The sequence below is a fragment of the Mauremys reevesii genome, linkage group 7, assembly GCF_016161935.1.
Source record: "Mauremys reevesii isolate NIE-2019 linkage group 7, ASM1616193v1, whole genome shotgun sequence".
Classification (NCBI taxonomy): domain Eukaryota; kingdom Metazoa; phylum Chordata; order Testudines; family Geoemydidae; genus Mauremys; species Mauremys reevesii.
The window spans coordinates 1,650,039-1,667,933 of record NC_052629.1 but is presented as its reverse complement, the minus strand read 5'-3'; the positions used below and the strand labels follow the sequence as shown (position 1 = coordinate 1,667,933).

General features: G+C 54.4%; 1 protein-coding gene across 4 annotated transcripts in view; it reads right to left on the bottom strand.

Annotated features, from left to right (window-relative positions):
* Positions 1-17,895, bottom strand: part of ARHGAP19 (Rho GTPase activating protein 19) — a 49,285-nt gene that overhangs the window by 1,962 nt on the left and 29,428 nt on the right. For 3 of the 4 annotated variants that reach the window (XM_039482786.1, XM_039482784.1, XM_039482783.1), the window contains 8 exons: positions 6,424-6,504; positions 5,882-6,091; positions 5,270-5,496; positions 4,639-4,725; positions 3,567-3,632; positions 2,577-2,765; positions 2,259-2,357; positions 508-600 (listed from right to left, as the gene is read on the bottom strand). In XM_039482786.1, coding sequence (XP_039338720.1) covers positions 508-600; positions 2,259-2,357; positions 2,577-2,765; positions 3,567-3,632; positions 4,639-4,725; positions 5,270-5,496; positions 5,882-6,091; positions 6,424-6,504 — 1,052 coding nt within the window. The remainder of the gene's footprint in view (positions 1-507; positions 601-2,258; positions 2,358-2,576; positions 2,766-3,566; positions 3,633-4,638; positions 4,726-5,269; positions 5,497-5,881; positions 6,092-6,423; positions 6,505-17,895) is intronic. The other variant, XM_039482785.1, reaches the window with a different exon arrangement.

Genomic DNA, 17,895 nt, shown 5'->3' with positions numbered 1-17,895 from the left:
CCAGTAGGAGCAGTGGAGCAAACAACCTACTAGTTTGAAGATGGAGCTTGATAAGTCAATGACAGGGACAATCTGTCAGGGCTTCCCTGCGATATCAGGGACTGGACTCCATGGCCAGGAGGTCCTGTGCTCCTAACATGACTCTTCAGCTCAGTCCCTCAGAGAGCGCCATGGCAAAGATCCAGGGGAAGTGGGAGAAGCAGCTTCAGGAGGAGTGAGAGAGTGAGGCTGATATAATGGCATAAACTGGAGGGCAGAGAAGCCAGGAGAGAACTCCCACAGCACGACTGGAGCCAGAGGAGCACCGCCCAGGCGAGAACCAGCACTGAACTCCAGGGCTGTCTCCATTCCTCAGAATGGCATCTTCTGGCCTTGTGTCTGATTGCAGACAGATCAGCCACAGGCCCAGACTCCAGCAGAGCGCAGCCAACACTCCCCCGGAGAAGCGAAGTCCCATGTACCACCTCCCCTCCAGGAAGCACACGCAGCCCCAGGCACAGCTCTTACCAGGTGGAGGTTCTCTTTGCTGGCTCCCTCCGATTCCGGTGTGGAGTCCCTGCTTTTCCTTTCCAAGATCAGTGGGTTCCCCAGCATCCTCCGCTGAGTTAGAAAGAAGAGAGGGCTGTTGGTAAGTGCGGAGAGAGGCCTTAATGGGGGAAGGGAGCGCCGGGACAGGATGAGGATTCTGGGCTGAAGTCACAGCCTCACGTGGCCAGCAGCTGGATGTTGGGAAAAGAAGCAAAGGATTCCCCGCAAACAGGACCAACCTGAAATCCAACCCAACAAGGTTTGCTCAGAGGAAGGTGTGGCAGGGCACCTCCTCCCAGCACTTCCCCCTCTGGCCGTGGCAGAGCCTGGGGTAAAGCAGCCACACTCCAGACAGTGTTTCTCTCCCCCGCTGGGTTTACTTATCAGGATTTTGGAGGTAGGCCTCGGGGCAGGCCCTAGAAGTGCTCCTCCACCAAACAAAGAGAAACCAATTCCCAAACTCAAACCTTCCCCTGCCCCCTGGCTGGGGGGTGTTGTCCTGTTGTAGGCCCCGGGGTGTCAGTCCTTCAGCTCTCCTCTCCCTCTCTCTCCAGCAGCCCTGACTTGGACTCAGGTGTCCTGAACTGACCTGAGGTAACCCCTTCTCAACTGGTAGGGAAAAGGGTCTTTATCATTCTAGGGCTAACAGGTCTGTCTTCCACCACTGGCTTGCAGCCATCAGACGGCTGCGTCGCAGAAGGATGAAAGACACTCACTTCACTTTGCATGGGCACAAACACTGAGCCTGAGACCAGAATGGGCCCATTTAGCCCGATATCCTGCCTCTGACAGTGGCTGACACAAGCTGTCCAGAGGAAGGTGTGAAACTCCCCCGAGGGAACTGGGGACTTACCCACCAGGAGGGAAGTTTCTTTCCCCAGCTGTCAGGTGGTGGCTGCCTCATGCCCTGGTGCAGGATGTTTCTATCCTCACACTGATACTATTGTTACCCTTTCTAATGTACCTGCATTGGAGAAGCAGCTAACCCCATATCTTACTAGCTACGACAGCCTGGGGCAGTGAGTTCCCCAACTTGTTATGCATGGTGTAGAAAGGTCTTAGCAGTTTTACATTTAAATTAGAGCTCAGAAAAAACTTCTTAACTATAAGAGCAGTAGACCAATGGCACAGCCTGCCTAGGGAGGTCGTAGAAGCCGCTTCGTCGGAGGTTTTCAAAAGGAGGCTAGATAGCCATCTCTCTGGGATGGGTTAGACACAACAAATCTTGAATCTCAGCTAGGGGTTAGACTAACTCAGTGTTTCTCAACGACCAGTCTGTGGACCGGCGCCGGTCCCTGAGATCTCCCTGTCACAGGTTAGGAAGGCAGCAAGCCAATCCCTGGTATCAAAAAGGTTGAGAAACACTGAACTAGATGATCCTTGCAGCCCCCTCTAACTCTATGATTTACATGGGTTGTCTCCAATATCACTGCTCTGCCGTTATGCAGGGTAACTAGAGCACAGTCTGTTTTCTCTGCACCATCCAGTATTTCATATCCCTCTCCCGGCCCCGCCTCCAGCAAACTGTCCCAGGCTTTCCAGTCCCTCCAGAGCTTGTCGCCTGTTCCGGAGCAGAGTGGCCGGCCCGGGGCTGATGCAGAGGTTTGGAATAGTCTCCATTTTGTTCTCTACCCTTTTCCTCAGGCACCTCAACGCTTGGTTTACTCTTCTGACCACTGCACATGAGCAGGGGGCTTCGGCAGACAGCTTCTGAGGGGAGCTGCAGTTACCTTAATGAGGCCGCTGAAGGAGCGGGAGCGGGTGCGCCTCTGTACCGGGGGTGTCGGCGCATCGGGCCCAGGAGTGAGAGTGCCGGGATGCTTATGGAACTAGAGAGAACACGCAGGGCACCATGTTAGGTGTTAAACCAACAACTCCGCTATCTTCCAGTCACCCCCGCCAGCTACCCGGCTCAGCTCCAGGGCACAGCACCCCAACCCCCACACGTGCTCAGGATCTGTGGGTGGCTTTGTGGGCGAGCCCTGCCTCTGGGAGCCTGCAGCCAGTGGCGTGCTCCCTCGGACTAGCCCCTGCTCCCTGAACACTACCTGCCGGATGAGCTTTTTCTTCTTAGCAGAGTCTGGCATGCTGTGGATGTGGTGGAAGAGCTCCTTCAGCGCCTCCTCCGTGTGCTGCTGTGTCTCCTCCCGGTGGGACGGATCCAGCCTGCTCCGCTTCTGAGACTTCAGGGGCTGGAGTTCCTTGGACCCGGCAGATGTCAGCAAATCCAGGTCGTCCTGGGAAAGTTCAGAGGGGCACGTTCATGTTCCCATGTCACTCCCTGCCCTAGTGCCAGCCTGCTGCACTCCACAGGGTGGGCATGCTGGCAATGCCAGGAGTGACGTGACTCGTTACAAAACCCAAACCAGCCATTGCGTCTCGGGGCCCGCAGGAACAGCTGTGCCAGCTCCCGTGCAAGACCCATTGTTGTGCAGCAACAGTCCCCTAACAAACCCATGGGGGCGGGGGCAGCAGTGAGAAGGTGACCGGACACCACAGGGTAGCAGCTCCCCCAGGCTGACAAGGGCTTGGTGCAGTGTTCCCTCCAGTGCATCACGGGGAAGAGCTGGCTTGCTGGAGAGCGAGGGGAGAAATTCTCTTTCCCCATCTAGTGGAGGGTCTGATCTCCAAGCCCCCCCTTGCTGCGGCAGCTTGTGCAGCCCCCAGATCAAGAACAGCCTGACTGCAGTGGCTAATGTGAATGGCTCAGGTCGATTTGAACGCGGCAGCCCAGCCAAGAAGTATCTAGTCACTACACGTACTGTGCCTGGGGACAGAGAATAGGCCTGGTGTTAGACCTGGGGACTGCCATGGTGTCCATGCTCCAGCTCCTCCCTCCAGTGCCATCATCCGGGTGATCCTGAGTCATGGTCCCATGGCGGCTCCCCCTCCGGTCTCTGGGCAGAGCCTGTTCTTGGCACTGTTTCAGTTTTCAGCTTCTCTCACTTGTAAAACCCTCCGAACAGCACCAGAGTGACACACCTTCCTCCCAGCACCTGCCCCTTCCCCGTGGGCAGCCACTCATCTGCTGTCCTCACCTTTGACGCGTGCACTCGGGACCCCAGGTAGTGCAGCCTGGCACATTCGCGAATGTATGCCGGAGCCTGGGCAGGGAGGGAAGGCAGCCAGTGAGCACAGATGAGAGCTGGCATTTCCCATGGGCCCTGAACCACACTGCACACCCCACCAGCCCCTCTGCACTCAAGGAGCCGGTGGCTTCACAAGCGCTTTTCTCTGGCCAATGCAGTGACAGTGATTGTGGTACAATGAGTTTCTGCTGAGACACGAAACCAAGCCCAGTGGAACAGAGAGAGTACAACCAGCCCAACATATCCTGAAAAGGGTCTAAGTGCTTTCTCCATTTGCAAACAATTCAGCCAGCCGCGGACCCCGAGCCGGAGCCTGACTAAGAGAGGAGGAAATGCTCATCTAGAGACGGTGAGGCCTTGCAGAGAGAAAACGGGCATGCTGAGAACTGCTTTCCTGAAAACGGCAGCTCCAGGCCTTGGAGACCCTTAGCATGACTGGCGAGCGTGCTGGATGGCCAAGACGCAGGCTACCCTGCAAATGAACTCTGTCCTCCCCGAGAGGCCCTGGACTGGGGCAGAGAGCCCCTCAGCAATGTCCCACCAACCCACCCTGCACCTGGAGTGTGCAGTGCTGGGCCTCTCCTCTGGTCACAGCATACCAGCTCAGCCCCAGCCCTGGGAGAGGCTTCGCCATGTGCACGAATATCTATGAGACCGAGGGCATCCCACTTGCACACAGATTCAACTCCTATCAGCACTCACCACGGGAGAGCCCCAGGAGATGTTCTCCTGCACATAGGGACCCTCAGTTCCCCAGAAATGGCCCTTGTGAACGTCCCCTATGAAACAAACATGCTTTGGAGCCTGCCAAAGCCAGTGCCTGAACTGGCCTGCAGAGGGTGCTGTCAACCAGCCAAAGGAGGAAGAGGCCAAGTTCAGGCATCGCAGACCTGTGCCCTTCGCTTCTGCTGGGTCACTGGCGTGGCACTTCTCAGGCAGTGCCACCAGCCAGCCGCAGCACCCTGTGAGCCCCTCCAGGAAGGGAGAGCAGGGGTACGAGGCCCCCATGGGGCGCACTGACCTTGAAGAGCTTCTGCGAGTGTTTGATCATGAAGGCCACGCCGTCATTCAGCTTTGTGATATTCTCCTGCAGGTCGTTTGCTGTCACCTGGGGAAGGGACGAAGGCCAAGCACGAGCATCAGAAGGGGAGGAGGCTGGGTGTGCTGCCCGACTCCCCGGGGAGTTCCTGTCCCTCTGCTCAGGCCTCTATTGCACTGGACACACAGCACGCCCATAGGCAGGCTGCACAGATCCACAGCCTGCGCCAGGACAGCCCAAGCTCTCAGCACCTGCACCTCAGAGCAGACGTTTAGCAGCAGGCTCGGGTGGCCTGCAGAGAAAGGGCTGCGGTGCGTCCCCCAGGCCACGTGCATCGCTCACAAGGCAATTCTTAGAAACAGCAGGAGTTTGGTCACTTTTCAGATGCATTGAAAAAGAGGAAGCAATATACACGGCTGGCACTCCTATGGCAGGCAGCAGCCTCCCCCAACACAGCTCTGCCAAGGCCCCTGAATCTTGACTGTCAGCCCCACCCTCTCCCACTCCTGTGTTCCCCACTCAGCCTGGCCAGCACCCTCCTGTCCTGGCCCACGGCCCCAGTCCCACTGTTCTGCCCTGCAGTATAACCCAGCTGCTGCGACGCGTTGCTTACATTTCTGGGCCACAGGATGTGGGGTGCAAACATGAGAGCCAGGTTGTGGGCAGACATCTTGTTCTTGTCCTGTTTCTTGGCCGTTTGGTAGAGCAGGTCCAGCAGCAGCTTGAGCAGGTTGCGATTGGGCGGGGGGAGGATCAGGAAGAGCAGCTGCAGGGCTTCGATCTGCCGCTCCTTATCCGGCGTGCTGGTCTTGTTCCCCTTGTCATCAAACTGCATCAGGCCTGCAAGCCAGAGGGCGCAGGAGCTGAAGCCACCTGGAGCCCCTCAGGTCTCCGTAACCAGGAAGCTAGGTCCATACTGGCCAGTTACCCAACCCTCCCCCCCATACATTGTACTTCTCCAGACATGCCTACCCTGGCTCCATCACCCCCGGGAACCCTCCACCTCCCCCAGGTGGGTAAGGTTAACTCCTGCCCCCAGGGCTGAAACGTACACAAGAAAAACATCCTCAGGGTCATTCACCTTTTGGGTCCCTCCCCTGTCACAAGACCCAGGTCCCGAAAGAGACGAACATCCCAGTGTGTGGCCAGTTGACATAAGCTGCCCTCGAGGAGGCTCGCTCAGCTCCCATCCCTTGTGTCTATCACTGCCCTGTTGCCTACTCACCTGCAATTTTGAGGTGGGCTTGGAAGTGCTTGTGTGTCAGCAGGGGCTCAGGTAATTCACCCAGGAACATCTTCAGCAGAGAGGCCACATCGTTGGAGTGAAACTCGCCCGATTCCAGGTCAATATCGGCCCCGCTGTTCAGAGCATCCTTCAGGATCTGCTGCCTGAGACTGTTCCCTGGCACTCGAAACAAGCCCTCCATTCGCAGATCTGCTCGGCAGGGAGTAGAGAGAGATCACTCATCGTGAGGAGGGGGCTCCCGACCTTTGACACAAGGAGCCCTCTCCCAATCTCCCTTCTAGCCACCTGCACGGGATCCCATAGAGAAAACCTTACTCAGCAGGCTATCTACAACCCCAAGGCCCAGCATGTGCCCTACGGCTCTGGCAGAAGGAATGCCTGCAAAATCAGAGAGGTGATAGAAGGGCTAGGAGCTGCCACAGGTGACTCTGGGTCACAGCACCAGCACACAATCCAAGCAAAACACTCAGGTTTGGAGCCCTGGGAATGGCAAGCTGGCAAGAGAGCTGAGAGTCACTTACGCTTGTGCAAGTATTCGATGAGCTGCGAGACCTGGGCGATGCCCTCCTCGGTCAGCGGGGAGCCAAACACCACCCCTTTATCTGGGGAACAAAGCGATCCAGTCAGCACACATGGGACAGGAGCAACTCAGGCCTGGCACCTCTGGGTGCAGGAGCCACAGAGCTTAGCAGGCATTTTCCTACTGTGAGACCAGGATTTCCAGCAGGGGGTTCTGTTGCTGGGAAATCAGTGACCAGGAGAGTTGGGGTAAAGGTCAGAGGAGAACCCTACTGCTCTGACATCACAAGCACCCCAAACCAATGCTTTTACCTTGCAATGGCCGTGCTCCAAGGGGCTTTCATCAATTTGCTGTTTATAGCAATGCAACTGCAGATTAATTCTCACCAATGTGCTAAATAAACCACATTACTGAACCCCCGTAAGAAAAGCCATGTCAGGGCAGGGACACTTCAGCCTTACAAGATGTGCTAGCTACAGCCCAGACCCATTGGGAGCAGGCTCCCTAGTGGAGCGGGAAGTTAACAAGACACAGCTTCCCCTCCAATTCCACGTGGAGCTTTAGAGCAGAAGTTCATTTTTAGAAATCCCCAATTTTGGAACATACCATGGAGAATCTGAGAGTCTAGCTCCCATTCGTAATCCTGGGAGAAGCGCCTGCTGAGAGTATCGGCTGGGGGGCTCTGAACGCCAGGGAGGTAGATGGCTGAAATTTGGATCTGATGGGCTATACACCAGATTCACAACATTATTGCTTTGGTGCACAGGGATACAGAACATGCAGGCCATGTTGTCAGTCATCAGCCTGATAGATTTGCCCCTGATGAGGGGTAAGAAATGAAGGCAAATTCACAGCTGTGAATCCCAAGCAGAGGTAAATGCCTCCCGCCAGCCCTGAGTTAGGAGCCTAATTACACCTCTACCCGCTATAACGCGGGTTCGCATACAACACGGTAAAGCTCTGATACCCTGCTCTGAGCAGCATGTTAAGGGTGCCAGGCCGGGGCCAGGGGGTTGGATAAGGGGCAGAGAGTCTCGGGGGCAGTCAGGGGCTCCCCCCCCAGGGTCTGGGAGGCAGGAGCTGTGGGGAGACACCTTTGGGGACCCCGCAGTCCCAGAGTGGCCCTGGGAATTAGCAGGGAGCTGGTAGCAGCCCACTCTGCTTCCCTCGCCCCAGCCCCAACCATGTCACTCAGGGGAGGGGGCTTGGGGGAAGGGATCCCCCACACACTCACCAGCAGCGGTGGAAGCGGAGCAGCCCAGCCCCAGCCAGCTCCACTCCACCAGCTCCCAGCCGCAGCGCTCTGCTTCCCACCGCAGGTGAGTACGGGGGGCGTCCTTTCCCCAACCTCCCCACATTCACCTGCGGCGGGAAGCGGAGCAGCCCAGCCCCAGCCAGCTCCACTCTGCCAGCTCCCAGCCGGGATGCTCCACTTCCCGCTGCAGGTGAGTACGGGGGGCGTCCTTTCCCCAACCTCCCCACATTCACCTGCAGCGGGAAGCGGAGCAGCCCAGCCCCAGCCAGCTCCACTCCGCCAGCTCCCAGCCGTGATGCTCCGCTTCCCGCTGCAGGTGAGTACGGGGGGCGTCCTTTCCCCAACCTCCCCACACTCACCTGCGGCGAGAAGCGGAGCAGCCCAGCCCCAGCCAGCTCCACTCGCCAGTTCCCAGCCGGGATGCTCCACTTCCCGCTGCAGGTGAGTACGGGGGGCGTCCTTTCCCCAACCTCCTCGCACTCACCTGCGGCAGGAAGCGGAGCGCTGCGGCTGGGAGGTGGCAAAGTGGAGCGGGCTGGGGCCGGGCTGCTCCATGTTAGGGGGCTTATTCCTTCACCCTCTCACTTCCCTGGGCCTTCTCGCGTGAGCAGAGAGCAGCAATACCCGAAGTCCAAAGGCGCAAACAATTCGATGTTTATTGGGGTGAACTTCCAGCGAGCATGATTCCAGTTTCCTTCCTTAGTGTCCCCTTCCCAGCTCTGACACCACAGAGCCTTGCCTGTGTCCCTGTTCCTGTTCCCATTTCCCCCTTTAGCAAAACATGATCCCAATTCCCCCACCCCCAGTCCCTGTTCCCAACCCACCCGCCTTACTTCCTGACTGACTGCAGACTATATAGTAAAAGTTGAATTCTGCTTAGCTATACCTTCACCAATCATTTTACTGAAATTTAACTAACCAATCCTAACATACTGTAACATGGTTATTTAACCAATTATACCCCACCACCTTAACTGGTTTACACCCAACAAAATTAATTACACAGCAGACAGAAACACACAGAGAACCAGACGAGATTATACAGCCAACCAATAGGGAAGTGAGACTGCAGTGATAGAACAACACAGAGATGAGGATTTCACATCCCAGCTATTGATAAGTGAGTTCTTACCAGACAGGATGCTATTAAACTAAGTTTCCTTTTACATCTTCTAGGCTCTTCCCTTTCTCTGGAGGTGATAGATCGGCTCACCTTCCTAGCAGCCCCAGATTGCCTGATTTCAATATGCCTAAACAGGGCCTCAGACTGTCACAGTGAGAGAAGGCTAGGAGGGACTTGAGGACCGGTCGAGGTAAAGTGACGATTTTGTCTAGACTGTCCTGAATAGGCCGATACACTGAAGCCAGCCATGCCTGAAGAGGTCAGAGTCTCAGTCTGGCGTGCTATACTTGTAGCAGGGTGGACCCCTGCTCCTGGTTTGAAGGGGTTTAAAAGCGGCCTGGCAGGGTTTGAGAGCTGCTGCTCTCAAGCTGGGCTGATTGGGGGAAGTGGCTGCAGCTGGGCCACACCCCAATCAGGCCACAGCTGGCCCTTATAAAGGCTGTGAGCCAGAAGCCCAGACAGTCTCTCTCTGTTTCTAGAGGGAGATGGGCCTGGCTGCAGGGAACTGTGACAAGGTACCTAGGGTGAAGCAGGGCTGGGGAAAGGCTGAGGAGCTGGGGAAGCTCCAGCCTAGAAAACTCCAGGCTGTGGCCTAGCATAGGGCAAAAGGTACTGGGGAGTTGCAGGGGGCAACCTAGGGGTAGGCCAAGGCAGCAAGTCCAAACCCCCTTTGCCGATGATGAGTGCTGGCTACTGCAGTCTGCCCCAGCGAATGGGGGCTAGATAGAGACTGGGCAATAGCCACTACTGAGGCGAAGTGGGGATAGTAGTGTTGGTGTCACTAGGCATAAATCTAGGTAACTCGGGAGGATGGCTTTGGGCCTATGTGACCCAAAGTACCTTTATGTAAAGTGCTTTTGTTAGCCTTGCTAAACTTTTGTAACCTTTTGTGTTATGTGCTAATTACTGGCAGTGGCAAGGTTGCTTAATACTAGATGTAGCCAATACTAAATAAGATAGGCGGAAAGCAGGTGCTGTAATTAAAGTTATATGCATGAGAAGGTAGCCCCCACGGTGGGAAAGTACAGATAACTGATCACAGAAGAGTTGCTAACGAGCTAAGGTGGTTTTTTGCCAAGTATGACTTAACTGCTTCATGTGATTGCTATTGCAAAGTGTATTTGCTGCATGGGAATGAAAGGTGGGGGGAGAGGAGGAGTGTGAGGAGTAATGGGAATGCTTAGTTGAAATCATGTATAAAAAGAGAGAGAGCTGTTTTGTATCTGTGTGCAGGATTTGAGAATGCTTTTCTCCCTGGCACCTTTTTGGGCTCAAATAAACCTGGTTTTGCTTCTCCACCCTGGTGTGATAATTAGTGCGACGCACACCGGGCAACGAACCCTGCTGTTGCTCCGCCTCGGGCTCTTTGAGCCGGCAACAGTTTGGTGGGGGTTCCCCTGGGAAGGGGAAACCCAGTTAAAGGTTAAAGGGGCACCGGGGTCCTGGGAGGGACACGGGGGCCAGGAGATGACAGGGGGATCACCGGCCTGCAGAGGGCGCTCCAAATGCTGGAAAGAGCTAATTCCCCAGAGTCACCAGCAGGAGGCAACGCAGGGGTGAGTTGGACCCGTTACAATACTACATAGGTATAAGCAGCTAAGTGGTCCAGAAGCTTTAGGCAATTCCTTGCTGTGATGGTAGGGAACTGCCTGAGACTTCGTATGATGTCACACAGGGACCGGAAACGCGACTCCGGGAGGTATGCCCTCGCCTGTGTAGAGTCCAATACTGCCCCTATGAACTCCGTCCACTGAACGGGGGGGTACGGTTGACTTCTGTACATTCAGTAGAAGGCCCAGGTTGTCAAAAGTAGCCCTTATGAAGCTCACTTGCACCTCCACTTGCGCCCTGGAGCCGCCGTTGATTAGCCAGTCATCGAGGTACGGGAACACCTGCACCTGATGCTAGTGTAAGAACACAGCCACAACTGCCATACACTTAGTAAACATTCAAGGAGCTGCTGACAGGCTGAATGGAAGGACTGTGAACTGATAATGACTGTGGTTCACCACGAACCTGAGGTACCTCCTGTGGGATGGAAATACTGAAATCTGAAAGTAAGCATCCTTCAAGTCAAGGGTGGCGTACCAGTGCCCCAGATCCAAGGGATAATGGAGGCTAAAGAGACCATGCAGAACTTCAGTTTCTTTATGAACTTGTTGAGCTCTTGCAGGTCTAGGATGGGCCTGAGGCCACATTTGGCTTTCGGTATTAGGAAATACTGGGAATAGAAGTCCCTGCCCTTCAGCTCCTGAGGAACCTCTTCCACTGTCCCCAGCGCTAGGAATGTGCACCTCCTGCGTGAGGAGTTGTGCGTGAGAAGGGTCCCTGAAGAGGGGTGGAAGGGAGGGAGGAGAACTGGAGGGAGTATCCCCTTTCTACTGTGCGGAGTACCCAGTGATCCGATGTAATCTGCGCCCACGCAGGACAGTCGGCACAAAAAGGTAAGGGGGGAATGGACCCAGAGTCCAGACTGGTGTGTCGCCCCCGGGCGCACCTTCAGAAGTTCTGCTTCTGGCCTGAGGATGTTTTGCCTGCCCAGAGCTGATGAAAGGGGAGGCCTCTTTCTGTTGTTTCTATTATGCCGCTGAGAAAAATCCTGCCTGTTTTGTGGGTGGTAAAAACAAGGCAGGGGTTGTGACTTAAAGTGCCTCCATTGTGTAGCCAGAGCGTGCAGGCCCAGGGACTTAAGGGTGGCCCTCGAATCCTTGAGGCTATGAAACCGAGAGTCAGTCTTTCTGAAAAGAGGGCCGAGCCCTCAAAGGGGAGGTCCTGTATAGTCTGCTGGACCTCATATGAGAGCCCTGAGACTTGCAGCCAGGAGCTCCTCCTCATGGCTACCCCAGAGGCCATGGTGTGGGTGGCTGAATCAGCCACATCGAGGGCTGCTTGGAGCAAGGCGCGGGCAATGAGCTTACCCTCCTCTACCAAGGAGAACTCTGCCCTGGAGTCCTCCAGGAGAAGCACCATAAACTTCACCATCGCTCCGCACAAGCTGTGGCTATACCTACTGAGGACAGCCTGATGGTTAGAAATTCAGAGCTGGAGCCCCCCGTGGAATAAATTTTCCTCCTAAAGAGGTCCAGCTTTTTAGCCTCCCATTTTTTTGTGGAAGGGCCCTGGTATCCTTGGGGCTCCCGCTCATTCGCCGCGGCTACTGCTAGAGACTCTGGCGAGGGATGGGTGTACAAATGCTTGAACCCCTTAGAGGAAAAAAAGTGACCCAGGTAACTACAGGCCTGTTAGTTTAACATCTGTAGTATGCAAAGTCATGGAAAAAATTTTAAAGGAGAGAGTGGTTACGGACCTTGAGGCCGATGGCAACTGGGACAAATTACAGCATGGTTTTACGAAAGGTAGATCGTGCCAAACCAACCTGATCTCCTTCTTTGAGAAAGTAACAGATTTTTTAGACAAGGGAAATGCGGTGGATCTAATATATCTTGATTTCAGTAAGGCGTTTGATACAGTACCGCATGAGGAATTACTGGTTAAATTGGAAAAGATGGGGATCGAAATGAAAATCCAGAGGTAGATAAGGAGCTGGTTAAAGGGGAGACTGCAGAGGGTCGTATTGAAGGGTGATCTGTCGGGTTGGAGAGGGGTTACCAGTGGAGTTCCTCAAGGTTCGGTTTTGAGTCCGATTTTATTTAATCTATTTATCGCTGACCTCGGAACCAAAAGTAGGAGTGGGCTGATAAAGTTTGCGGATGACACCAAGTTGGGAGGTATTGCCAATTCGGAAAAGGATTGGGATATCCTCCAGGGAGATTTGGATGACCTTGTAAACTGGAGTATTAGTAACAGGATGAAATTCAATAATGAGAAGTGTAAGGTTATGCATTTAGGGATGACTAACAAGAATTTTAGTTATAAGCTGGGGACGCACCAGTTGGAAGTAACGGAGGAGGAGAAGGACCTAGGAGTCCTGGTTGATCGTAGGATGACTATGAGTAGGCAATGTGATGTGGCCGTTAAAAAAGCTAATGCGGTCTTGGGATGCATTAGGCGAGGTATTTCTAGTAGAGATAAGGAGGTGCTAGTCCCATTATATAAGGCGTTGGTGAGACCTCATTTGGAGTATTGTGTGCAGTTTTGGTCTCCCATGTTTAAGAAGGATGAATTCAAACTGGAACGGGTACAAAGAAGGGCCACTAGAATGATCCGAGGAATGGAAAGCCTGTCGCATTTAAAGGAGACTTGAGGAACTCTGTTTGTTTTCCTTAACCAAAAGAAGGATAAGAGGAGATATGATTGCACTCTTTAAATATATCAGAGGGATAAATACCAGGGAAGGAGAGGAATTATTTCAGCTCAGTGCTAATGTGGACACGAGGACAAACGGATATAAATTGTCAGTCAGGAAATTTAGGCTTGAAATTAGAAGGTTTCTAACCATCAGAGGAGTGCAATTCTGGAACAGCCTACCGAGGGAAACAGTGGGGGCGAAGGACCTCCATGACTTTAAGATTAAGCTGGATAAGTTTATGGAGGGGATGGTATGATAGGATAACGGGTTTAGTCAATAGGTCAATAACGTGCCACACTGGTAATTAGTACAAAGGGTCAATGTTGGGATATTGTTAGCCTTTTCCAGAGGGTCTGGCTGGAGAGTCTTGCCCACATGCTCGGGGTTCAGCTGATCGCCATATTTGGGGTCGGGAAGGAATTTTCCTCCAGGGTAGATTGGCAGTGGCCCTGGAGGTTTTTCGCCTTCCTCCGAAGCATGGGGCAGGGGTCGCTTGCTGGTGGATTATCTGCTACTTGAAGTCTTTAAATCATGATTTGGAGCATTCAACAGCAGAGTCAAGGGAAAGAATTAGTTCAGGAGTGGGTGGATCGGCTTATGTGGCCTGCATCTTGCAGGAGGTCAGACTAGATGATCATAATGGTCCCTTCTGATCTTGAATTCTATGATTCTATGATTCTATGAAACCAAGTATTTTCGCTCATTCCTCTTCGCTGTGGGTGGTAAGGAGGCAGGGGTCTGCCACAGTGTCTTAGTGGTGTCCTGTATGGTCTTAATAAGTGGCAGGGTGATACGGGAGGGACCAGCGGGGGCGAGAATGTCCACCACGGAATCTGATGTCTCAGCGACCTCCTCCGCCTGGATCCCCAGGTTCTGTGCCACCCTGCTGTCCTCCACAGCCGGGGCCATCAACATTCCTGCCATCGCCTCATCAGGCGAGGATGAGGACGAGGGCCTAGATGGGAGCAGGTCCTGTTCTCTGCCCTCGGCAACAAGGGGATCCCGCAGTGCCTGGTCTTCCGGCGCATTCAGTCCCGGCATGGCAAATGATTGGTCCTGCCCCGGGTGAGGTGTCAGAGGCACGTATGATGCTGAGGCCACCGACGCTGACCTCGAATGGGACCTCTGGCTCTGGCAGAACACCCAGGGGGTCCAGAAAGACCACTGGGTGGGAGCCTGCCACTGACCAGGCTCCAGCCCTGGATGAAGCTGCTGCCTGTGTCTATCAGACCTGGACCGCCTGCTTTTCCTGGACCTATAGAACTCCACTTCCGACTCCGAGGACTCACTGTAAGATGACCATGGAGAAGCAGTGCCCAGCGGTGCCTGGAACTCGGGGACCAGTGCGGCTCCCCTATCCGTCCACTGGTGGATGGTACCAGTGACTGGTGCCATGGGGATGGCGACTGGCGCAGTACAATCACGGCTTGCCTCTGGATGGCACTGAGGGTCTCACAGGTGCTGCTGAGACAGAGCTCGGTGTCCTGTCTCGCCTAGGAGGGGAAGGCGGTGACGGGAAGGTGATGAGGTCCTTGGCAGTCTCAAACACCTCCAGCGTGGAAGGTAACTGTAGATCGCAGCCTTCTTGGAGAGGGGAGTGTTGGGGGCGCAGACTCAACTGGTCCTGTGCTGGGGCAGGAGTCGATGGGACCCTAGCTGGAGGACTCAAACTCACGTGGCCTGCCATGGTTCTCACGGCGGCGGACTTCTGCGCCGGTTTGGGCATGGGAGCGGCCCCTTTTAGGTCTCCTCTTCTTGTGGGGCACTGAGGATTGCGAACGGTGCTGCCCACTGCCCTGCATGGATCCCCTATGTGGGGAACTGTGCTGGTGCCGAGGGTCTCTGGAAGAGTCCTACCTCGATGCCAACTCATGTATCGGTGGTGCCAGCACACTGCGCACCAACGTCGAGGTGCTCAGCATCGGCTTAGCTGACCCAGGGCCCAAGTGGGGACGGAAGGCAGCCTCCATCAGAAGGATCTTGAGGCGCTGATCCCTCTCCTTCTGAGTCCTAGGACAAAATCCCCTGCAGATCTTGCAGCGTTCCTTTTGGTGGCTCTCCCCCAAACGCTTCAAGCAGGAAGTGTGGGGGTCATTCCTGGGCATAGACTTGCCACATGCTGCACAGGGTTCAAACCCTGGGGAGGGGGGGGCGTACCCCCAAACCAAAACTACAACAACTAACACCATCTAACTATTTACAGAAAAAGTTCAAGACTGCTAAAGAAGCGCTTGCCGAAGCAAGAGATAACGAGCGCTCCGGCTAACCGTCACAGGCAGTAAGAAGGAGCTGAGGTGGCGGTGGGTCGGCAGGGCCCTGTATTCGGCAGTGTGTCTCCAGGGGGCACCTGGACTGACCCGATGGGTACTGCTAGGGGAAAAACCTTCCGGCTGCCATGCACACGGCACACGTACGCCTAGTGAGCAATCACTCGAAGAACCAATGCTCTAGACCAGGCATGGCCAAGCTGTGGCTCATGAGCCACATGCGGCTCTTTTACAGTTAAAGTGCAGCTCCCAGAGCCCCCCACGTATTCCCCCCTCCTATTCTCTGCTTACAAGACTGGGCAGGGGGGAGCTCAGGGCTTCTGCCCTGCAGCGGGGTGGTGGGACTAGGGGCTTCTGCACTGCAGGGAGGGGGGCCTCAGGGCTTTAGACCAGCAGTTGGGCATTGGGGCAGAAGCCCCACGCCCCAGCAGGCACCACCCTACGGGGCAGGCTGTGTGTGTCTTGCGGCTCTCGAACATCTGAAGATTATTGTATGCAGCTCAGAGGGTCAGTAAGTTTGCCCACTCCTGCTCTAGGTGAACACAATGAATAAAACCACCAAACAAAAGAAGGAGGAAGCCTCATAAAACCTCCTTAAAAGGCTGACAACTCTTCTCTCAAGAGAGCATCATAAGAGCTTTAAAGAGGCAGCACTGCCTTCAAAGGCAGGTTAATTCAAATCAATTAGGCACAGCTACAGCTGCAGCTACTTGAGAGCAGCAGCCCACAGCTATGCCTTTTCAGTAGGCAGCTGGTCTAAATGGGGTGCCATGGCTGATGGTAAGTGGGTATCAGGGGTGCACAGATTGAGTTCATTAGTTTCTGCCCAGCTGGGTGGAGAGAGAGAACTTATGAGGAATGTCTGGACCTGCCTTGACGCGTGGGAGGGTGACGTGGGCAACAGAGAAATACTTCTGGAAAGGCTGGCAAGTCCAGTAGGGCGTAGTGCCAAGACCATGCTGTGGGTGCCAACTGGCAATGGGAAGAAAAGGCAGAGCATTTAAATAGATCTCAGAACATTTGAAGACTAAGGGCTAGATTCACAAAGGGACTTGGGCACCTACCTGCCTCTCAGGCATATAAGTCCAACATTTTGGCACTACTGGAATTCACAAAACCCCAGCTCTGCTGCCACTTAACCTGTAGGCCCCTCTTTTTCCCAGGCACCTACGTTTCTGCCAGTAAAGTCCCCTACATGCCTAAGTTTCCACTGCTGGGCACGAGCAAAGCCAGCTAAGTCCTGATGCTGCCGAGCTGCCCGGAGCCCTAGCTCACGCCTAAGCCATGATGGGATTCTCAAAGCAGACATTCCCCCACCTGTGGCCTGATACAATAGGTGTGCTCTGAGCAGGACTAACCCCCCCCCAGAAGACAGCATGGATGAGAGCCTGGGGAGCAGGCATGTATTTTCCCCCCTTTGAGTCAACAGTACAGTGGTTAGGGCACTCACCTCAGATGTAACCCCCCCAGATCTGTAATCTCCACTCTGCCTGACTTGGAGCAGGGACTCAAACCTGGCTTACCCCCACCCAGCGGTCAGTCCCCTGACCGTGGGATACGGGGTCAATCTCTCCCCCCCAACGAATGTTTAATTACGTACACAAAGTGGACCAGCGTCAACAGGAGAGCTCCAGCCCAGAATGCTCAATAGCCAGATGGTTAGGGCCCTTTCCTGGGGCGTGAGAGAGCTGACTTCAAGACCCTGCAGCTACTGGTTATAAAGGGATGGTCTCTCTTTCACTCTGGTTGGTTGTGTTCTGCCAGAAAGGGCTGATCTGGCTTAGGTGCCTAACTCCAGGAATCCTGAGCGGAAACGGGCCCTTCCCTCCAGCCCAGAGTGTGGCGCCTGGTGGGCGTGAGAATTATTGTTTCTCGACAAAGCTGGTCCTCTGGCTTTCTATTTCTCAGCCTTTAGTAACGAGCCTCCTGCACCTGGGAAACTAAACCAAGGAAAACTCTGCAAGTTCTGAACGGAAGCTCAGAACCCTGAGAGGCAGAAGAAAGGCGCTTGGACCCCTTCAATTTGACTGAATGCGTAGACCTGCCCAAGTCTGATATAACCCATCCAGTTAGAGACTGACCTCGTTCATTCTCAGCCTGCCACTGTGACATTCCCCTGGTGTTATCTGGACCGGTGATCTGCTAGGTCACTCCAACCCTTAACTCTGGGAGCCAGCCTGACCCTGCTCTGCTGGGAGAACCCCCACCCCTGGGCTGGTCACGCACAGCCTTTGGCGTGTAAGCTGCTCCCAGCTACTTGCAACCAAGTGACACTAGCCAATATCTCTGGTCCCAGACACAACCCTAGGAACCTCCGTCTTGCAGGGGCCAGTTATGCCCGCTGGACGCTGCAAGCTTATATGAGTTCGTCAATTTAACAAAGAAATTGATATGTACCAGGCTTGTTATCCCAAGGGGAGGCTCTGACAGGCTTCATACCAAATGCACTGCTTCAGGTAAAATAAACAGATTTATTAACTACAAAAGACAGATTTAGGGATTATAAGTCAAAGCACAACAAGTCCGATTTGGTCAAATGAAATAAAAGCAGAACACATTCTAAGCTGCTCTTAACACTT